Source organism: Ambystoma mexicanum, chromosome 13 (assembly GCF_040938575.1).
Source record: "Ambystoma mexicanum isolate Mex_15411 chromosome 13, UKY_AmexF1_1, whole genome shotgun sequence".
Lineage (NCBI taxonomy): Eukaryota > Metazoa > Chordata > Amphibia > Caudata > Ambystomatidae > Ambystoma > Ambystoma mexicanum.
In genome coordinates, this window is record NC_090938.1 from 832,403,748 (window position 1) to 832,427,239 (window position 23,492).

Genomic DNA, 23,492 nt, shown 5'->3' on the forward strand with positions numbered 1-23,492 from the left:
GATCAACTTGCTGTTATACTTGGGTATTCTGGTAATTTCTCCTTCAGTTTGCTGCCCGGGCAGATCTCAGGGGTTGTGCAGCCTCAGGCACTGGCGGCCATCTTGGATCCTCATGTAATTTTTTTTTTAATGTTCAATGGCAATACTGTCAAGCAAATATTCCAGACTCCTAGAAAAGGATGTTTTTTTCAAAAAACGAAGTCCAATAAGAACAGGATGGCTATGGGGAATGTTTGTTCCTTTTTTTTTTTTACTCCGAACGGGCCACACTTTAAATTGAAATAAGTATCATTAAAGCGTGTTTGGCCAACTGTTCTTGTATGTAAAAAAAAAAAAACCCTCTGTGTTTTTTATTCTTCTTGTTGCTGATTGGCTCTTGTCATTGATCTTGTCTGGGGTCACTGAACTTCTTCTTCACCTTCAGGCTGCTGATGGCATAACAGCTTCCACAACGTAAGGAAGCGTGGCTTGTGCCACTTCCTAACAACATTTCGGGACAGCAATTCGTCACCAGAATACAATAAAAGAGTTGTTAACTTATCTGGGTCAGCCTCTTCATGGTTTTCAACTGTTTTTCAAATCCCCCTGCCGCATCTGCCCCCTGTCGAGACATACATTTAAGAGATTACGTTATAGCTGCCAAATCGTGCATTTACTTACCTAACACAACATCAACACTTCCAGCGTCAGTTTGTGCCTGTGTGGGAGGAGCAGTTACAGTATGCATTCTGCATCTCGTCACCAGCTCATGTGGAGTCAGGTGATGGTCAGAGCCTCATTGATTAAGGCAAATGGGGCTAGACAAAGATAATGTAAACAACTATTTTTCAAAGTTTCTTTTAGTTTTGCAATTCGTTCTTTTAAGAAGCCATGCAGGACATTTTAAGAGTGCTCACAAATGCTGTTTGCTTGTGACTGATGGGCGGATGATAATTTGTGCCGTATTCACAAGAGTATAGTGACGTACTCAAATATTTCATTTACGAAATGCGGTCTGTTGTCAGAACGTAGCACATTGCACGCTCCCCAACCATAACGTATGAGGAACTTCGCTGCATATGGCATCTGGATGTGTGCATGGGGCCAGATTCGATCCATCGGGAAAAGGCACATGCAACCGCTATCAGGTAACTGTAGCCGTTAGAAATTTGGGGCATACCCAAATAGTTGATATGCTGATGCTGAAATAGTCTATGGGGTACAATGAGCACCCTGTTCTTTTCAACAACTTCTTCTATTCTGGTGGTACTCTCCCCTGTAACTCGATAATTTGTGTTATTGGTAGCGTACTAAAACTCTGGCCATGCTGTCGGGAATAAGGCAGCTTGCGTCGGAGTCCTGTGGAAGAAAAGGAAACTCTGGCTCCGACACAGTACTAAATTACCCAGCAGGCCATATGCTAGGTCATAGAGGAGGCAGGCAAAAAAAAATAAAGTCCCATTTTAAGAGTAGGGACTTTAATGAAAATAGCACTGGGCAAGTGTTGCTAGCATGCTGTAGGAAGCGTGTGTTGCAAGCTACATTGTGGTGAAGCGGGTGGCCAGGGTCACGGCAGTGAAAGCAAGGCAGGAAGGGACTCCTTTGCAGACTCCATTTCTGAGCCAGGTGCGTCGGTGACTTCAGATGGTCTTATTGGGCTTTGAAGCCGTGTTCCCTTTTGCCTTTCAACTTAAGCCTCTGGGGGGGGGGGGTGTCACGCGTGGGCCCAGGAGCATCAGAAAAGTGCTGTGTAAAGCAGTGGAGGACTGATTGCAGTGGTTTTTGTTTTTCTGTTTCAACACTCAACCCAACAATTGGCGGCCTCCAAGTGGCATGTGTACATAAAGTACGCATCTTGTGCCAATCAAGGTGGGTGGGTCATATACATTGGGCTTCCATGGTTCGGTTGAGTGTGTGGATTGCACTTGCCACACACGCTCACTGGACTGTCTGCTGTTGGAGCATTTGCATCTGCAGGCGATTGTGTTGTACGTATTGGTGGGGAGGAAGGGGGCACAGGGCACTCCCCGGTTTATAATCTGTAAAAGCGAAGCTGCAACATCAACGTGGCCCAAGTATCATTTTGGATGTCTCATGTATGCTTTGCCTGCACAGATGCAGCTCTTGTCATCTGCACTCCAGCATGATTCCTGATTTTGGTAACCATGTTGAGGAGCCATAGCTTCCAGTGTCACCCGGGCAGAAGCTTAATCTTGGCATTGGAGGATTTCTTCAAAAGGCAATGGTGTGGGAATGTGTCTGCCTTGAGCAAGGTGGGGTGGTCCATAGGATTCTGTGTACCTTAGTTGTGTCCAGCATCACACGGCGGGGGGGGGGCCTGCCCCTGTGTCCCCCACATCTCTGATCCAAAGGCACAGGACTTCATAACACTAGTTATGTCACAGATGGTATCTGCAGCGTCTGGATAGGGGCGCTCACATCTATCCGTCCTTCCTGTAGTGCAGCTGGGCGATGGTGTTCCCACTGAGGCTGTAAGTTATACTGGGCTTTTGCGGTGTATAAATCCATTGCATTCTGCCTGGGGGGAGGGTCGCGTCTGCAGCTCCCATTCTAAACCTCTGCGTCCCTCAGTGTGTCACCGTGGTGTGAAATGTGAGTTTCCTCTTTTCTCAAACCTTCCTTGCTGCTCCTTTTCTAATGATGGCTTCCTGTTCATTTTTGGGTTTGTAAAATGTTCCCAGTCAGGTTTTGTGCCCCTTTCCAGTAGGAGCAATGATATGGCTTTTCTCTGCCCACAGGGTTACACCAAGAAGGACGTGAAGATTGGGTGCACACAGCCCCGGCGGGTTGCTGCCATGAGTGTCGCTTCCAGGGTCTCCCAGGAAATGGGAGTTAAGCTTGGGAATGAGGTACATAGCCAGGTTGTGCATTGGGGAGGAAGAATGGGGTTGAAGCCTGCTTCTAGGTCTGGCTCGTGGGGGCACTGGTATTTTATGCAGCCAAGTAATAAGGTCATGTGGAAGCTGCTGAGTGAAGCGACAGCAGAAGGTCTAAATGGTGGGATTGCCATATTATGCTGGCAGCGTAAGCAGTGCGCCGGGGGTGGGGGGGGGGGGGTAGATTCATAGAGTAGTGACCAGCGGCGTGGGTGATGGTGGCAATTCGGGGATGCTCTGGAGATGGGTGCTAGTTATGCTTATAAAGAATGCAGTGGGGCAAGGTGTAGAGCAGGGATCATAAAATGAGCAAGCTTTGAGGTGGCAGTCGATCAACTACATGAAAAGATGTAGGGAGATGGATTGGTCCTAGGTGTGCTGATATGGGGAGCTGGGGTATTGACTAATGCAATGGGTTACGTTGCGACCTGGTGGAAGAAGCCCCGTAAATGCCAGATGCATGATTGTGGGGGTTGTGTGGTCTGAGCACCTGCCACTGGATGGGGTGTTTCAGCATTGACCCTGGGCCTGCTTTGCCACAATGTGTCTCCGCTGGTCCTGAGTTCCAGTTTAATGAGCCTTGTCTCACTGAACAGGTTGGCTACAGCATCCGCTTTGAGGACTGCACTTCGGAGAGGACGGTGCTCAAGTACATGACAGATGGGATGCTTTTGCGCGAGTTCCTGACAGAGCCTGACTTGGCCGGCTACAGGTGAGCTTGCAAAGATGCTCTTTCTTCACTGTTGCACCACATGTCCTGTTGCAGGATGGTCACTTTGCATGTAGGTTTGCCACCTTTGTTTCATCCTCTTATGCGCCCAGATATTCTCTCTGTTATCTCACTTTGCCCTCCAATTTATCGTTGCTTATGCACATGTCCTTGTGTGATCAGAATGATCAACTACTGCAAGCTATTAAGGGCGGTTATACCTTTCTGCGTGTGTTTTATAGTTTGCCCAGTATTGGATTGGGTTGCTCACAAAGGCAAAAGGCAAACCTGGGTTATGATGGATGATCTGAATCTGAAAATGTCCAGTGTCTGCAGGTTTTCAGGTGTGGGATCCACCAGGGTCATAGAATAATTGTTCTGCGTCAGAAAATTCTTCTAGAACAAGCTGTAACCCCTTTGGTGATGGAACTGTAGTCTCAGCTAAGCAATATTATTTGCTTCTTCACAATGTGTGGAGTCCATGCGTGGGGTGGAAGGCCACCACCATGTGAATGGCTTGCTAGGCAACCTCATAAAAAACGGGCAGCCGCTGGGTTATGACGTCCGCAGATGCTGAACGTGGGTGGAGGGCAGGTGCTGTCTATAAGAGGTTCTATGGCCTAAGCATATCCTTAGACATATGTCCTGCTCCGTGAGATCAGATATCCAGACCGCAAAACCATACTGGTCCAAATCCTACATTTCTGTTCTTAAACATCACCCGTACCTCCCTGAGCAGTTTCAAAAAGTATTAGGGGGGGGGGAAAGTGTTCTTATCTACGTCATATGAGCTTTTGTGTTTGGACCATTCTGACAATAGTTTACACCTGCCCTTCTTTTCTGGTGCACAAAAAGATGTAAAGAATGTAAACTTCTGACTCCAAGGATACATAGTTGCAAGCTTGTTACTCCTGTCCCTTGGAATGGAAGGTGCTCATGACTAAACTGCATGCATCCCGCTAACCTTTCACTTGCTACCCTTCCCACAATTTGTGAATTGTGGTAGCGGGTGTCAAATGTTCAAGTTGGGACAGTCATAAAGTCACTTTACTCCTCAGTTCCCCACATACACACGGCCCGCTATTTCTTACTCGCCAACAGTCTGTTCACTTGCCAATGCCGATTGACGAGGGCATACTTTGAGGCCTGAAGGTACTTTAAGGACTAAAAAGGTACAATAAAGCAGTCACCTGCAACAGTTGGCTGGGTACTGAGAGCGGCATTGGTGGGTGCTGTAGTATTTGGCCTGTTTGTTAGTATGGGATTGCTTGAATGTCCCGACAGTTGGCTGGGTCCTGAGGGCTGCATTGGTGGGTGCTGTGGTATTTGGCCTGTTTGTTAGTATGGGATTGCTTGAATGGCCCGACAGTTGGCTGGGTCCTGAGGGCTGCATTGGTGGGTGCTGTGGTATTTGGCATGTTTGTTAGTATGGGATTGCTTGAATGGCCCGACAGTTGGCTGGGTCCTGAGAGCTGCATTGGTGGGTGCTGTGGTATTTGGCCTGTTTGGTAGTATGGGGTTGCTTGAATGGCCCGCTTGGGGTAACAGTTGGCTAGGTCCTGAGAGCTGCATTGGTGGGTGATGTGGTATTTGGACTGTTTTAGTATTGGATTTCTTGAATGGCCCGCTTGGGGTAACAGTTGGCTGGGTCCTGAGGGCTGCATTGGTGGGTGCTGTGGTATTTGGCCTGTTTGTTAGTATGGGATTGCTTGAATGGCCCGACAGTTGGCTGGGTCCTGAGAGCTGCATTGGTGGGTGCTGTGGTATTTGGCCTGTTAGTATGGGATTGCTTGAATGGCCCGCTTGGGGTAACAGTTGGCTGGGTCCTGAGAGCTGCATTGGTGGGTGCTGTGGTATTTGGCCTGTTTGTTAGTATGGGATTGCTTGAATGGCCCGACAGTTGGCTGGGTCCTAAGAGCTGCATTGGTGGGTGCTGTGGTATTTGGCCTGTTAGTATGGGATGGCTTGAATGGCCCGCTTGGGGTAACAGTTGGCTGGGTCCTGAGAGCTGCATTGGTGGGTGCTGTGGTATTTGGCCTGTTTGTTAGTATGGGATTGCTTGAATGGCCCGACAGTTGGCTGGGTCCTGAGAGCTGCATTGGTGGGTGCTGTGGTATTTGGCCTGTTAGTATGGGATTGCTTGAATGGCCCGCTTGGGGTAACAGTTGGCTGGGTCCTGAGAGCTGCATTGGTGGGTGCTGTGGTATTTGGCCTGTTTGTTAGTATGGGATTTCTTGAATGGCCCGCTTGGGGTAACAGTTGGTTGGGTCCTGAGAGCTGCATTGGTGGGTGCTGTGGTATTTGGCCTGTTTGTTAGTATGGGGTTGCTTGAATGGCCCGCTTGGGGTAACAGTAGGCTGGGTCCTGAGAGCTGCATTGGTGGGTGCTGTGGTATTTGGCCTGTTAGTATGGGATGGCTTGAATGGCCCGCTTGGGGTAACAGTTGGCTGGGTCCTGAGAGCTGCATTGGTGGGTGCTGTGGTATTTGGCCTGTTTGTTAGTATGGGATTGCTTGAATGGCCCGCTTGGGTTCAGGTGTGTTTAAAATCAGATTGTCTAACACATGAAGAAATAGATGATGCAGCTGATGGACCTGGTCTTCTTCAATTTATTTGTTATCCTTTGGTTAATGGTGGTATTGTCCTTTTGCCAACTGTCTTCTCCCCAGTGTGATCATAATCGACGAGGCCCATGAGCGCACCCTGCACACAGATATCCTTTTCGGGCTCATTAAAGATATTGCACGCTTCCGCCCTGACCTTAAGGTGCTAATTGCCAGCGCCACCCTGGACACAGAGCGATTCTCAGCCTTCTTTGATGACGCTCCCATCTTCCGCATTCCCGGCCGCCGCTTCCCTGTGGATATCTACTACACAAAGGTGAACTAACGCCTGCAACGTCACTGGAGGCTCTCAAGGGGCACTGACTGGGGGTATATGTTGGGGAGCGAGGAGGTGGTTCGAGGGATGTGGAAGTGTGGGGCCAGAGATGGTGGATTTAGGTCAGAGTAGAAATGTATGGAGCTAGGAACAATGTTTTAGCGTTGGAGAGTGTGGGTTATGGGTGTGACTAGATTGAATTACAGCCATGTGTGTGAACGTCAGAGTATGAAGAGGACTGGGGCGAGTGTGGAAAAGAGCTGTGTGTGAAGGTATCCTAAAGGGTGACGGAGACTGACATTGGGTCAATGGAGTGTGTGGATGAGAGGAGTTCTGAGGGGAGGGTGAGGATAGAAGCGTGAACTGTGCAGGAGGTGAGTGTATGGTATAGGTAGACTGAAGGAGCAGCAGCAAGGGCACCAGATATGAATTTACTGGGTATTGAAGCACATTCTCTTCCTAGGACCACACTCCCTCTGAGTGCTCTGCCAAGTGAGCTCCACAGTCTTGATCACCATGGTACTGGAGTGTTTAGACACTAACCCTAGCTGCCTGTGCCCTTAGGCCCCAGAGTCGGATTACCTGGAAGCCTGCGTGGTCTCGGTCCTTCAGATCCACGTGACGCAGCCTCCCGGGGATGTTCTGGTGTTCCTCACTGGTCAGGTAAGAGGTTGTTCTTTAGTCTGTGATCCTTCAGTGGCCGGTCTCTTGTGTGGGAACCCAGGATAGTTGTGGGGTGATGGGGAAGAGAACCTACGACTGTAATCTGCTTTCACTGCATGCACCCCTGTGTCCTGCAGGAAGAGATCGAGGCCTGCTGTGAGATGCTCCAGGAACGCTGCCGTCGCTTAGGATCCAAAATTGCTGAGCTCCTCGTGCTGCCCATTTATGCCAACTTGCCCTCAGACATGCAGGCAAAGATATTTGAGCCCACGCCTCCGGGTGCTAGAAAGGTGAGTGGTGGTGCGCCAGGGAGTGCCGAGGTTGTTTTCAAATACCAATGATAAGTGGCATTATACAGAATGAGTGGCAGACAGGCCAGGAACTGAGTTGGGCCATCTGTTATGTTTGTCTCACCACATTGATGCTCCCCCTGGCCAGCTTTGTGTGTCATGGCTTTTACTTTGTAGACTATAGCATCTTTTGCTTCACTTAAAAAGTTGTTTTGCCAGTCTCCTGGGTGCACTCTGGTTGTGCAATAATGTAAAGCTGCAGAGCCTCTCAAAATATGAGCGTTATCAAAATATTTAAAAATTAACTCTGAATATTTGCAATAGCATGTATTTTGTGAGATCCTGCATGTTGGTGACTCACTAAAGAAGAAACGACAAACGATTGTAATCCCAGCAGGTAGATATTGAATACATTAGCACAAGATGGGTACCAGGCTTACCGTCATCACACATCTAGGCAAGCCAGAAGCGGGCCATTGCCGGATGCTCTTGGGGTGCACGGAGCAATAGGAACGCTGCCTGCTTACGAAAATGCTTTGCTGGCAGTCAGAGAATGTCTTCTAATGCGAGCTCTCCAAAGACCCATCCTGCCACTCGTCTGACATCCAATAGCCAACACATCCGCCTTGATCTTTTTCCAGGTTGTGGTAGCCACCAATATCGCTGAGACTTCACTTACTATCGATGGGATCATCTACGTCATCGACCCTGGCTTCTGCAAGCAGAAGAGTTACAATGCACGAACTGGGATGGAGTCCCTGATAGTGACGCCCTGCTCCAAGGTAAGAGGTGCCTCCAACAAAGTCATACCGCCTCAGTGATGCCCTATGCCATGGTAAGAAACGCTTCCAGCACAGGCGGGAAGTTGCTGAAAGTGATCAGTGCTTCAAGGTATGAAAAGGCCCTTAAACTGGCACAGAACCCACAGTAGCAATGCTGTGCTAGAAGGCATCAGCCTACAGCAGCAATGCTGTGCTAGAAGGCATCAGCCTACAGCAGCAATGCTGTGCTAGAAGGCATAAGCCTACAGTAGCAACGCTGTGCTAGAAGGCATAAGCCTGCAGTAACAATGCTGTGCTAGAAGGCATAAGATACCATTGCTTTAACAGAAAATGTGTTGTGCTAGAAGGTATGAAAAGACCCTTGCACTGGCATAGAGCCTACAGCAACAATGCTGTGCTAGAGGGTATGAAACCCCTCTTGCACTGCCATGGAGCCTACAGCAACAATGCTGTGCTAGAGGGTATGAAACCCCTCTTGCACTGCCATGGAGCCTACAGCAACAATGCTGTGCTAGAGGGTATGAAACCCTTCTTCCACTGGCATAGATCCTACAGCAGCAATGCTGTGCTAGAGGGCATACAATACCATTGCTTTAACAGACCCTACAGAAACAATCCTGTGCTGGAAGGCACGAAAACCCCCTTGCACTGGCATAGAGCCTACAGCAGCAATACTGTGCTAGAAGGTGGTATGAAAAAACCCTTGCTTTGGCATAGAGCCTACAGCAGAAATGCAGTGCTAGAAGGTATGAAAAAACCCTTCCACTGGCATAGAGCCTACAGCAGCAATACTGTGCTAGAAGATATGAAAACCCCACTGCACTGTTATAGAGCCTACAGCAGCAATACTGTGCTAGAAGATATGAAAACCCCGCGGCACTGGTATAGAGCCTACAGCAGCAATACTGTGCTATAGGGTATTAAAACCCTCTTGCACTGGCATAGAGCCTACAGCAGCAATACTGTGCTAGAGGGGTATTAAAACCCTCTTGCACTGGCATAGAGCCTACAGCAGCAATACTGTGCTAGAAGATATGAACCCCCCCTTGCACTGGCATAGAGCCTACAGCAGCAATACTGTGCTCGAAGATATGAAACCCCCCCTTGCACTGGCATAGAGCCTACAGCAGCAATACTGTGCTAGAAGATACAGTAACAATGGTGTACTTGAAATGTATGTGTAAATGGTAACTCTGTAACTCCCTTCATTTACCAAAGGGAAATCACCCTCCTGGGGGCCAAGAGTCTATATAGCAGGGTCTGCAACCAGCGGCTCCCCAGATGTTTTGGACCATGACATCCTTGATCACTCGCCATGGACTATGGTGGCTAGGGCGATGGGAGTGGTCCAAAACATCTGGAGAAGCAAAGGTTGCAAATCGCTGCTGTATAGTGATGCCGTGCTCCGTTATGTCACTGCTAGCGTGCCATTCCATTATCCTACCCTCAAGGGGTAGTATTCCTCCCGTGCCTGGTGTCCATGAAGGCCATGTTGTGTCCTCAGGTGTTGATTTAGGAGTGCAGGGTCCAAGTGTGCAGCACCGCTACAATCTCCTAAGGAAGAGTTGGCACTGCCCTGCCTCTTCTCTAGGTGGATTGTCCCCTGGGTGAATGTTGTCAGCTATGCCCTTTCATATGTTTTATTTTAATCCCTCCTTTTCCCAGGCCTCTGCGAACCAGCGTGCAGGCCGAGCAGGACGTGTGGCTGCTGGGAAGTGCTTCCGCCTCTATACGGCCTGGGCCTACAAAAATGAGATGGAGGACACCAGCATTCCTGAGATCCAGCGAACCAACCTGGGCAACGTGGTGCTGCTTCTAAAGAGTCTAGGTAAGGACGTTGCGGTGCCACGCTTTAGGAAACCTCACTGTGAGTGCTCAATCGCTAACCTGCAAAGCACATCTCCCCCTGCCCTCTCCCTTCCTGGACTGCCAAATTTAAACTCTTCAAACCACCTCCTTGAGCCCACATCTTCTGAGGACATTTCTTCAGTGTGTTATATGCAAACTCTGAAATCGTATTCGTGTGAAACAGAGCTATCGTGCAATGCCTTCTACACAGGGTGTCAAAGCTCCATTTTAGACCTATCTTGCTTAATGCAGGAAGAACCCCAGTGAGCTTGCTCGGGGGCTGGAGAACCTAATTTCAGTGTTGGTACCACCATGCCGAGAGGCGTATGGAGAGCGACACTACTACACCAGCTACTTGGATTATTAAGAAGTGGCAGCTAGGAGAACAGAAAAAAGGCAGTCGCCATAGCAACTACAGCACTCCTAGCCCACTCTCCCCTTCCCTGCTTATTGTTGGGATGCCATCCGAGGAGGGGAGTGGGACAGGAGCATGCTGCACATCAGCAATGAGTTTGAAAAGGTTGTATGCAGTGCATACACCCCCAGGAAATGCCACACGCGTGCTCCTCGCTCCACCCAATCAGTCTTTTTATCCAAAATTAAAGGGATGAAGGAGTGAAGTAGTCACTAGTGGTGAGTTGGAGAATGCCCCCTCACCCCCACCCCCCTATCCTTGTGTGAGGGAACAGATTTCTTGGGGACTGGGATGGCCCAAGGTGCCCAGAGTGGGATCCCCTGGTGTCTCCACCCCACTTGTGCAGATGCCAACCCTACAGCGTATCTGAACCCACAAGAAAGCCAAAACAAAGTCTCCAAAGACACTACAATTCCCAAAATGCTGTGGACCTACAAAATTCAGATTACCGAGCTGATACATGAACTAGGAGCGTTTATCCATTTGTGCGATCAGATATTGGGGACATCTCACGGCAAGATGTCAGAAGCTTGCCTTAACCTGTGGACTTGTGGCTCTGTCATTCTGCAGTCTCCCCAACGGCGTAGGTGATAACGAAAAACATTTTTAAGGAATCATTACCGAGAAAATACCACATTCCAATCAGGACAGCCAGACCCCCTGCAGGAGCTGGTCCCATTCAGGTCATCTGGCAGACAAAGGACAGGGGGGGGGGGGCGGGGGTGGAAGACTCCTCCCCCACTTCCTGCCTCCCCAGACACTCTGGAGCCTATGCGGGGATACCCAATGGTTCCCATCAAAGGCAAAACACATGCACACTGACCTCCCCCTCCCAGAATGGTGGAAGGGCTAAAAGGACAACCACACTAGTAATGGTGAAAAATGAAGGGAGGCCCAAAGTTGGTGCTTGGGTGCCCCTATTGTGCACTACCGGGGCTATGGTCCGATAGCACAGCAAGTAAAGCACTCGCTTTGACATCCGTGCAGGTTTGAATCCGTGCAGGGTAAAACTCAGCCTTTCATCCTTCTGAGGTTGATAAATGTGCACCACACACTGTGGGTAATAATAAGCAGCGCTCGGATACCTGAAGATTTGTAGCGCTATATAAATGCGAATTATTATTATTATTATTATGGACATAGCCTGTGGTATAAAATTACACAATAGTTGGTAGAACATGTCCACTGCCACCAGCCATAACTGTCTATGTGACTAAAAAGTCACAGGAGAAGGGGGATACTAGGTATCCCTTTGGCACTCCACTTAAGATGGTGTGTGCCAATCTCAGACTATAGGGATTTGGGAGAGATTCTATCTATCTATCCTTACGAACTGTAGTTACTCGACTATATAGAAAAAGAGGGTCCCCAGCAGCAATGCCCATAAGGAGCTGTGTGCTGCAGTACTAAAACATGGATGCCTTTAAGAGCTGTGGAGCCGCAGACTTCATATTACAGGTAGAATGCAAAGAATAGAGCTCCAAAAGACAAGCCCACAAGAATGAATCTGTGGAAAAGGCGCCACGCAAAGGTCCAGAAGTCCAGCAAAACGTACTCTGGGTTTCACTAGGAGAGGGGATGAAGCATAAACATGATACATCTCCCTAAAAATGAGCCTTGGTGGCGACTTCACCCACCAGAGGCTGCCTGTAACCCCACAAATCCTCACGGGGAACTGCCAAACAATGGTAGAACACTTTTTGTTAAAGAAAATGTAATTGCCTGGGCAATTTTCGTCCTTTGCACTGCAGAGTGAAAATGAGAATTGTAAAGAAATGATGGCAGCGTGTTTATGCCTTTCTATTGAACTCCACGGTGCCAACGGAGGAAACGCTGCCTTTCATAAACGCATGGAAGGCAGCATTTACTAAGATTTCCCATGGAACCTGCTACCTTTTGCTGGTGTAAAAAGCAGGTGGTTTCCATAGGAAAATTATTAGTTTCGTGCCAGCATGAAAATCTCATGCTGGCGTGAAACCAAGGTGTTTTCGAAGGGTGAGGGCAACAGGGAGGCGGAAATGTCCTGTCACTTCCCCAACCTCCCCCTTCAAAAACAATGAAAAACCCCACAGCGTGAATGGAGGCATTAAGACTGGCGTAACCATTTACGCTCTGGGAACTACAAAAACTACTTGTTTCTCAGGACAGCATGCTCAAGCTAGGCCTCTTCTCTGGAACTAGAATCCATTGAGTATTGCCTACAGAAATCGTGATGCGCAAGAATCTTTCTAATGTTTGGAGCAGTATAAGTATTCTTCCATCTTTCAAGTGATTGAAGCTTTCCAAGACTTTAACCGTGAATAGGATTTTGCTGTAAATGAAAAACAAATGGTCAGATGAATGAATGAGTGAGTATTTGTACTTTCCAGCAAATATTGAGGTGCCCTCCCACATTCACATTATGGACAAAACACCTCCAATTCTAGGTTAGGAAAAAATACCAGGCGTGAAGTCTCCTGGTTCAAGTAAAAGTCTGTGGTCACTTTGGGCAGAAATGTAGGGTTTGTTCATATTATTATGGGATATATATGGAAGCCGTATTGAAAGCAGTGTCTGCAGCTTACTGGCCCTTTGCATTTCTTGTAGCAGTTAGGAGTAAATGGTCCTCCATATAACAATTTCAGCGGTGCAGCAGACACTTGGAGTCTGCAGCTTACTGACCATGTGTTCAACTATAAAGCTGCAAGGAATGCGGCGTTCCCTGTTCTGTTTTAGCCGGGCCGTAGCCATGGGCTTGGTGGTTTGTGGGTCAGATGTGGCAACACTAGCTGCAAATCCCACAATGGGTGAAAACTCGCCAGAGGATGAAGTTTTAGAAGGCTGTTAAAATGCCAGTAAATGGCTGGATTGCTCAAAGGAGAAAAACTGTCATTAAGGAAGGCTGTATTTGACGCTAGGTATGTTTTTCATGATTCTAAATTAGTGTCACTCTGCAAATGGCAAAGCTAGCACAAGGTCTATTGGGGTGTTTAAAGGATGAATAGCCGGGTCGACACAACCGTGGCAGCCCACTTATAATTGTTCTTTTATAATGTGCCTAATACCAGAGATTGGTTTCTAAGCACGGGATCGGGATTCAAACCTGTTTTGCGCTGCTTTCTTGCTTCCAAGACACACGTTCCCCTGAGCTATCCCCCCCTCACTGGCATACGGAGATATGGACTGGTCCTAGATGCCTTCAGCATATACAGATTTCCACTAGTTCCATTTCCCCCCCGACCTGCAAGTCCTGCTAGAGTAGGAACTACACAGTGTGCGCCTCCCCAACATCACCTTTTGATTTTGCAAGAATTCTGGAGTGTCTGAAGCCATTTCTAGCACATCAGAGAGCCAGCCTCTGGTCCACCACTTTTGGGGTATTCAGAATACTGTGACCCAATTGGTCTATGACCTAGAGGTGGCATGGGAATACATAGAGGGGGACTGCCAGTCTCTTGAAAAGAGGAACTATTGCTTCTAGGGAAATATTCACTGACCCCACCCCTCCACCCACTTTGAGAATGATGGCCAACCAATGGTGTTCTCCATGAAGTATGATCTGATCGTGGTCTGGGGTGTTCTCTGTGTGAATTGGGAGGGTGTGCAGCACTCCTGTGTGTTGATGTAGCACCTCTGGTGTGTATATGATTAGGTACAGTCTGTAGTGTCCTCTGAATGAGGGTCTGTGGGAGGGGTGGGGAATGTCTGTGTCTTCTGAAATATTGTTGGCCCGTGAGCCCAAAGGACAAACGTGATCTGCCACTCTGTCTAATTCTTTTATTTTTTTTCAAACTCTCTGCAGGAATTAATGACCTAATTCATTTTGACTTCATGGATCCACCGCCTCACGAAACGCTTGTGCTGGCCCTCGAGCAGCTCTATGCACTAGGGGCGCTGAACCACCTGGGGGAGCTCACCAAGGTAGGGTAGCCATTTATGGCTGACAAACCTGAATTTCTTAAGCAAGTTGGAGATGTTTGATTTGTCCGTAAGGCAGTCGATGACTTTGCAAAGCACATTTGCTTTTATTTATGTATAAACATGTGTAAAGCACGCATCAGCCCAGAGACATCGTGGCGCTGTTACAGACAAAGGAAATGATTGCTGGTTACAGAAAAAAGCTTGGTTACAAGATTGTGAGGCAGGATAGTCGCACGTAGTTGCAAAGAAGTACAGGAATATGCAGAGAAGGGTGGGAGAGAAAGTGGGTGGTAGGGCGGTGTGTGTGTTAGTTAAAGAGTTTGTTTTTGAGGCCTTTGCGGAAAGCAGTGAGGGAGGTCTCAGCCCTTAGAGCTTTGGGTAGGGCGTTCCAGAGTTTGGAAGCTACGTCAGGAAAACCAATCCCACCTGCTTTAGCTCTTTTGATGGGTGGGATGCAGAGTTGGTTAGCGTAGTGGCTTCTTTTAGGGCGTGCAGAGGACTCTCTGAGGATAGTTTCTGATAAGTAAGGTAGGGCGGAGAGGCTTAAGCATTTGTGTTAGGGTGAGGGTCTTGAATGCGATTCTCTCTTTTACAGGGAGCCAGTGGGCAGACCGTCTGGCCTGCGTGATGTGGTCTCTTTTAGGGATGCAGAGAGCTGCTCCGAGTGCGTTGTTTTGGACTGTTTGGAGCCTATTCAGATTTTTGGCCGAGGTGCCTGCTAGGAGAGCATTGCAGTAATCTTATTTCACTCTGATCGTGGCTCGAGCAGTGATTAGTTTTGTGGTGTCTGCGGAAGCGGAGGCAATAGCACCGGACATTAGCAAAAAGGAAAACATTTGGGGGACCTTTCCGGACAGTATAAAAAGTTACTTTTCATGCCTTTCAGAGCACACTAAGAAATGAAACTAGCAGGTGGTATCGCACAAAAACCATTACCTCACATTTGTATACATTCACCAGTAAGTTCACTTACATTACATCTATCTATAACGAAAAAGCGAAGTACTCAAAATGCAGGTAAAATTATTGGAACCAATCGCAAGCACAATTCCCTTAATTTAAGACGTCCAGTCCTAGTATGTGGGGGGGCCTAGTGCCCAAAAGTCACGGGTTTCTCCAGGGAAGGTGTTCGAGTAGCATTGGCATTCCTTTTTATGTGAAATTTTCCTCACCTAGGAGTCCCCCAGCACTTTTTGCTGTACTCTTGTGTTTTATTTTTTGTATCTGATTGCTGAGTGAGTGGGACCATTCTTCCACACACTCATGCTTTTACTCTGTGGTTGGGAACCTTGTGTATCTCTTCCAGATACTCTTTTGCAGTTATGTTTTCCTACAGCTTTGAGGCATCTGTAATTGTCCACTGCAGCTGTGCAGTGATGCTGGGAAGCTCCTCGAGCTTTCCTTTTGACTTAACATTTGGTTATCAGGGCAGGGGGGTCATTTTCGTCCATCCTAACCTCTATTTTGGGGGATCGACACACCCCACCTTATGTGGAGTGCTGAGGGGACACAATGTATCCCTTTTTCACTTATCCTGTAACGTTCTAGTTACAGTGGCAAGTTATCTGAGTTGCTGGTGGCAGTGGATATTTCTTTTACCAACTTTTGTTGCAGGCCGTCTTCGCAGCTACAACAGGGAATAACACAGGGGACACTGTTCCTTTAAAATGGTGGCTATACTTTTTTTCTCGCCATCTCTTGCTGAATTGTCCTTTGTGAGGACGTCTTCTATCCAGCTGGGTGACGGTGGTCTTGAGTTTTTTCTTTGTGTATCCTGTGAAACCCCGGTAATGCTCTGAGTGCCTGAAAGGAAGTGGCGGAGGAGTGTGAAACGCTCCTGGTCTTTGTTCTCCAGTGTGCCTGCTTAGAACCAGTTCCAACTTGGGGAGTGGGGGGGGTGGGGGTATCGGGGTGGCTGTTGTCCTGGACAGCCCACCCACCAGATTTGCATGAGGCCTGTGTTATGATTGGGGGGGGCTTAGCCAGTTTTTCACCATAAAAGGCAAGGGTCTTGGAACTAAACCTCAGAGTCGACCACTGGACTGAAGATCCAAAGCAGAAGGACCACTCCTGCAAACACTTCCAGTGACCGCCAGTGCCAGCTGAGTAACCGTTGTATTCAACTTCTGGACAACAGGGAAGACCCGAAAAGGACGGATTCCTCCCCTGGACTAGTGGGATCAACCAGTCCCAAGACTAACTTCAATTTGAGCCATCTCTGGACGCGCTGTGACCTTCACAGCCTGCAATTCACAAATACCCAGGGTTCTGTGCCATTTTGCAGTACGATGTCTGGCAAAGGTCAGTTTCGTCTGGATAGTCTGTATCTTAATATGCTTCATTCTGGACCTCCAGTGACCGGATCCCACTCCTAAAAAGTGCCCTCAGCCGAGACAAGGACCGAGAAAGGGTGCAAACTCCACCACACGATGACCGATCTGCATCCAGAGCCTGTGAAAGGCTCCAACACACCTGTGCTGCGGAAATCGCCTGCCGGGCATCCCACTGCTAGATTGCATATGGCGGATCCCTCCAAAGGACCTTCTCTAGCCTTCCAGACTAAGAAATCCGAACCGGGGACATCTGTCACCTCACCTGGTGGCCTGGTGAGGGGACATCTGTCGCCTGACCTGGTCAGGCCTGCTGCAGCGAATTCTCCACTGAAAAGGTACGGTCTCAAAGCTTGGCACTTACCTTGCTCTTGCTGTGTGATTTAGTGCACCAGGAGGGCTGCAGTTAAGCTGTTACTTGCACCCCTCTCAAGGGCACCCTAGGTCCTCTTGGGGTGAAAATCCCATTGGACCTAGCCAACTAAAATGATTTTGCTCACCTGCAAATAAGACCTATTCGTAGAACTGTCCTCTACCTGCCTCCTTAACCTTAGTCACTGGACCACCAGTGCCCCCCCCCCCCCCAATCTGCCCCTTGACTCTGTGTTTAGCTGTCAGACTCCGAAGCCCCTGGCATGACGATGGTGGTGCGCACTCTGTTGTGCCATTACGGCGTTGCCTACTGACACATACGCGGTCTAGTCTTCCCCAAGATAGCCACCACGAAAGCAGCAGCTTTCCCCGGCAAGTGCATGACCTTCTATGGGATGTCCTGTAAAGGGAGTGCAGAAAGATGGCCAAGTAAAATATTGCCCAAAAACAAATCAAAATCTCATGGCATGGCCATTTTAAGGCACTAGCCATGTTTAGTAGCCAGATGCGGAAAATGCAAATGTGCACAATAAAAATAAATCAAAAATTGTCATTTTCCATCTTGGCAAAACGTTGTGAAGCGTGTGAATTCTGGTCACCCTGCTCCCTATTTTAGTATCGCGGTACTGCATTTCCCGAGCGTGACCCTCGCGGGCTCCAAACCTGTGTTCCAGCTTCCCCCTTCAGTCCCGCCTCCCGCGCCCTCCCCTTGGCCCTTATTGGCCAATTTGTTCCGTGTGTGCTGGCGAGGGCCTAACCCTCTGCACACTTGCTCCCTGTGCCATTTCCATCTTGGCAAACAGGTGAGCGTGTGTATTCTGGTCCCCTTGGGCCACATTTTACTGTCGTGGTGCTGCATTTCCCAAGCGCGACCCCCGCATGCTCCAAACCCGCGTACCAGCTTCCCCTTCACAGTCCCGCCTCCGGCACCGTACCCCTGGCCCTTATTGGTCCACCCCTCCTTATCCTGGACCTGACCTGGGCAGCCCTCTGCCCTGCCGCCCCTGCGGCTAAGGGCCCCCGAGGCAAAGGGCAGCTCCAACTGAGGTGGCCCCAGATAATGTCTGCAGGGGAACTCAGTGATCAGCAGCCACCATCAAGGTAGGTGTGGCCTGGGTGGGGAGTAGCTACTCCAGAGGCCCTGCCACTCAACCTACACTCAGAAGATAGCAGACCAGGATATTAACACTAGCCAGCTTAACAACTTGATAGAATTGTGATTATAAGTCACTACCACATGTATAGAGAATTATTATTAGCCTGCGCCACATCTAGACCGGATTGTGAAGGTTGCCTTGCGTCGTTTCTAGACAGGATTGAGAAGATCAGCCACTGCCACATGTAGAGAGAACTGTGAATATTAGCCTGCGCCACATCTAGACAAGATTGTGAATTAGCCATTGCCACATTTTGAGAGACCTGTGAATAGTAGCTTGCGTTGCATCTAGTCGGGATTGTGAGTATTAGCTAGTGCCACATTTAGATAGAAGTGTGAATTTTAGCTGTGTCACATCTACACAGGATTGTGAATTTTTGCCAGTGCTGCATCTAGATAGAAATGTGGAGATATCCACGCACCACATCTGGAAATAACTTGGAAATTAGCACACATCACATCTAGAGAGCGAGGACATATAACCCACTAACCCAATGCTCAAATCTCTGCATAGCTAACTCACAAGAAAATCCACACAACCACCTCTCGCTCAGCAAACTGCATGCACTTCACCACACTGCAACAAACAACCAACACATAAATCCCACCAACAGCACACGAGGTCTCGCACCGATCAACTATTCACACAAAAGCTCAGCGCACGGGGAAAACCGAAATGAAGCTGTCCAACATCACACCACTTTTTTCACTTTCCTATTCACTCTTCACCCGACTAGCCCACCCCCATTCTTGTTTGCAGATCTGCCTGGGGACTAATTGCATTGGTGACGGTGCGCGGTACAAATACCTTTAACATTTAAAAATGTAACTGCTGCCACCAACTTGTCTTTTGGCACATATAAGAGTAACCAAAGTCCCATGTGTAAAAAGCCAGGTTGATACAGAAGTATCCCAATTGCACTGCACTGTGTGCAATGTAAAAATACAAGAATCCCCAGCACTGATGGTCTGAAGGACTAAGTCCGCTTCCCCATAATGTTTTTTTTTTTAATTCTTTATTTTAATTTGAGTACTTAGAACAGGACTGAACAATAAATCACAAAATATCATAGCACAGCATAAAGGATATAAACATGTAGGAATAGAAAAAGAAAGAATTTAACGATGAACTAGTACCTACTCAAAAAAGCTCCCCAGACCTTTGTATATAAACTCAATTTCCCCATTTTTCTGTATATAAATTTCTCAATATTCGCTAAGCAGTTCATTTCTGTAATCCAATCCTCCAATATTGGTGAGACACACGATTTCCAGCTCCTCAAAATCATTTTTTTGCAAATAGAAGCACCTCTGAACAAAAATTTCTTTTCCGATAGTGAAAGGTCGTCAAGTAAATCATCGCAGCCTAGCACCATAGTCTTAAAATCCAAGTCAACATTTTGGTTCAGAACCCCGAGACAAATAATACAAACCTCATGCCAAAAACCACGAACCCTCACACAGTCCCACAGCAAATGTTCCATACTGCCTTTCTCACTCCAGCAACACCAACAAACGTCAGAATCAGACAAACCTCTATTTTTAAGCCTTTCCGGGCTCCAAAAAACTCTATTGAGAATTTTGATTTGTCTCGACCGTTCAGTCAAACTTATCGAACAAAGCTTCACATTCGCACACATCACAAGCCACAGGTCAGAAGTGATTTCACAACCTACTCTTCTGCTCCATTCATTAATTAATTCAGTATTCTCCTTATTATTCGATACAATTCGATGATAAACCCTACTCGCAAGCGACTGAACGCCAGTAGTGAAAAGTTCAACATTGGCAACCCCGTCACAATGCACTTCACCAATACATCTCTTCAATTTCCTGAAGTCCAAGATAGAAACATTTTCAACAGTAAAAGTAGCACTTAACTCAGCATAGTCAATCCATTTTCCATCTTTAAAAACATCACTAATCCATTGAATTCCGCCAAGAAAACACTCCGGCCAAAACAACAACTTGCCATTGCCCGTTATAGCTTTATTCAACCACAGAGATGCATCAGGCAATTTCAGACAACCGAGCCACACATCATAGATATTCTTCCAAACGTCTCTTAGAAACTCTGTCAAGGGGCATCTACTACCACGTTTGCTAACAGTCGTGAATATCGCTCTTGGGGCGAGTGGGCCCATCACACTTGCCTCTGCCATTGCCCACACACTAGGAGAATCCTTCAAAAAAGGAAGAAAAAATTGGCACGAGAAGGCCAAATGATATGCCTTAAAGTTTGGGACACCTAGTCCCCCCTTCTCAACCGGAAGCTGGAGTTTCCAAAGCTTCAGTCTTGGCGGTTTCTCATCCCAAAGAAAGGACTGGAGAGTGGTATCAATCAACTTCCAAAAAGATTGACCAATTTTCAGGGGAAGCATACTCAGAATATAATTAATTTTTGGTGCAGAATTCATTTTTAGCGCATTTACCTTACCCCACAGAGATAGATGCAATACCGACCACCTTTGGACGTTCAATTTCAGTTCCTTACAAACCATACCCATGTTCTCTTCAACCATATCACTGACATCCGGAGTCAACCAAACCCCCAAGTACTTCAGTGTTTTCTCACACCATTGAAATCCAAACCCCACCACCAAAGACTTATCACAATGTGCAGTCACCAGCATTACCTCCGATTTAGACCAGTTAATCTTATATCCAGCCACTTCATGAAACCAATTAAGTGTGTTCATCAACGAATGCAAAGATAAATCCAAGTTCCTCAAAACTAATAAAAGATCATCTGCGTAGAACCAAATCTTCTGTTCAACACCGTGAAAGGAAACACCTTGCAAATTCAAATCACCTCTCAATGCAATAGCCAGCGGTTCAATGGCTAGGACAAACAACAACGGGGACAATGGACAACCTTGCCTAGTGCCCCTATGTAAATCAAAAGATTCCGACAATAAGCCATTAGTTTTAACATCGGCTGTGGGGCGAGCATATAAAAGGGCCACCCACGCAATGTATTCTTCTCCCATGTTCATATTTCGTAAAACCATAAACAAATATTGCCAGTTAATTCGATCAAATGCTTTCTCAGCATCTAGGGAGAAAATCGCCACGTCTTCATCTAAATCCCGTGCATGGGACATGGTCAATAACAAATTCCTGATATTACTGGAAGTCCTACGGCCTTTAACAAACCCAGATTGGTCAGTGTGAATAAGCTTCGGCATGAGTTGTTCAATCCGTAAAGCAAGTAATTTAGCCAAAATCTTATTGTCAGTGTTTATCAAACTGATTGGTCGATAATTTGACAGCAAGTTACCATCCTTGCCCTTCTTTAAAAAGACTGAAATAGTAGCATGGTTTGTAGACGACGGGAGAAGTCCAGCTTCCTTGGATTCAGTATACATAGCCTTCAAAAGACCCAACACCTTCTCTGGCAGAATATTATAGAACTCAACCGGTAAACCATCAGGTCCCGGAGTCTTCCCAGAATTCAATTTACCAATGGCAAACCTGATTTCATCAATTGTGACCTGTCTGTTCAACTCTTCCTCCTCATCACAATTAACCTTTGGAACATCCAACCTGTGCATAAAATGTTCACCTTGACCAGTAACATCAGATTCATTTCTATATAAATCAGCATAAAAGGTCTTAAAGACTGCATTAATCTCACGCGGATCATAAGTGGTCACACCATTCCCATCCTGAACTGAAGTAATGGCACCCTCAGAGTGTTGTTGTCTCAATCTGTAGGCTAGCCACTTATCACACTTTTCGCCTCGTTTGAAATAAGTACACTTGATCCTATACAAATCGTTATTAGCTTTCATATTCAAAATGTCATCCAGTTCCCTCTTCAGCTTCCTTAACTCATTCCTCTTACCATCATCATTCGGAGCACACACCAATTCCCTCGTCACCCCAATAATACGAGCATCAATATCCGAAGTCAACCTATCCATTTTCTTCCTTTTGCTGCTAGACAAACTTAGAGCAAGACCTCGCATTGTACATTTAAAGGCCTCCCAGATTGTTCTTTTACTAAGTTCTTCCGAAGTATTTTCCAACACAAAAAATTCAGCTTCAGTCCGAAGCTTCTCCAATAGGACATCATCATATAAAATTGATGTATTCATTTTCCATTGAAACGATCTACAGCACTCAAAGTGCAGAGCTATCCTCATAAAGACAGGAGCATGATCAGTAACAGCAATAGAGCCAATACTGCTGTCTAACAAATTCGCGGTCATCCCACCCGCCGTGAGTAGCATATCAATTCTCGAATAACTAGAATGCGAGCCAGAATAAAAGGTAAATTCCCTTACATTAGGGTGTTGCAGCCTCCAGCAATCTTTCAAATCAAAATCCTCAATAAGATTCCTAAATGAACGATAATGAATATCTTTCCTCTGAATCATCCTCTGATTTGAACGATCAATAGAAGGATCATAAACCAAATTAAAATCGCCTCCAATCAAAATATTGGAACAATCCAGATCAAGCAATAATTGCGACATATCCCTATATAAGGAACCATCATCCATAGATGGAGCATAAACACTGCAAAACACATTCTTAGTCCCCTGAATATCCATCAAAAGAGCAATCATCCTGCCTGCTTTATCACTGCAAGTTTTCAAATTCTTAATCGGCGAACCTTTTCGAACAAGAATTGCAACACCCCTGCTTCTACTGGAATAGCATGAGGTGAAGGCACTGCCAACCCACCTCTTCTGTAAAACACTTACATCCTCTTTCAATAGGTGAGTTTCCTGCAAAAAACAAACATCACATTTCATATCCTCAATACAATTAAGAATCTTCTGCTGTTTCACCGGATTATTCATACCATTAATATTCCATGAGGTGATCGAAAGACACGATTCCCTGCTAGCAGACATAGTGAAAGGTCCGAAATGAAACCAAAAAGTAAGCACTAGTTCAAAAAACAAAAAAACCAAAGAAAATCCTAACCCCCTAAAACAGAAATATGACGCCAACGTTACAAGCGCTCAAGAAAAAAAAACCCAATACCCCTGGCACCCCTCCCGAATAAGATTACAATTGCCCATACATGAACACAAGCATCACTGCTGAAAACCAAGAACCAAATTGCAATCCCTAAATCCATATACATACCTCAACAAGAAAAAACAACCACAAAGCAATTAGCCAAACCATCTGTAAATAAATAAATAAACAATACATGTCCCCTCAGCCCAGCAGTCAAAACAAGCTGATACACGTAGCCCACAACAAAAGGTGCATCCAGATCACGGCAGCAAAGGCACAGTACCCCAAAAGTGCC

At 47.0% G+C, this 23,492-nt stretch overlaps 1 protein-coding gene across 1 annotated transcript in view; it reads left to right on the top strand.

Annotated features, from left to right (window-relative positions):
• The window catches only part of DHX16 (DEAH-box helicase 16), a 317,650-nt gene that overhangs the window by 215,593 nt on the left and 78,565 nt on the right, over positions 1–23,492 (top strand). The window contains exons 9-16 of the mRNA XM_069635324.1: positions 2,739–2,849; positions 3,473–3,588; positions 6,254–6,464; positions 7,029–7,127; positions 7,265–7,417; positions 8,059–8,199; positions 9,865–10,027; positions 14,244–14,362. Coding sequence (XP_069491425.1) covers positions 2,739–2,849; positions 3,473–3,588; positions 6,254–6,464; positions 7,029–7,127; positions 7,265–7,417; positions 8,059–8,199; positions 9,865–10,027; positions 14,244–14,362 — 1,113 coding nt within the window. The remainder of the gene's footprint in view (positions 1–2,738; positions 2,850–3,472; positions 3,589–6,253; positions 6,465–7,028; positions 7,128–7,264; positions 7,418–8,058; positions 8,200–9,864; positions 10,028–14,243; positions 14,363–23,492) is intronic.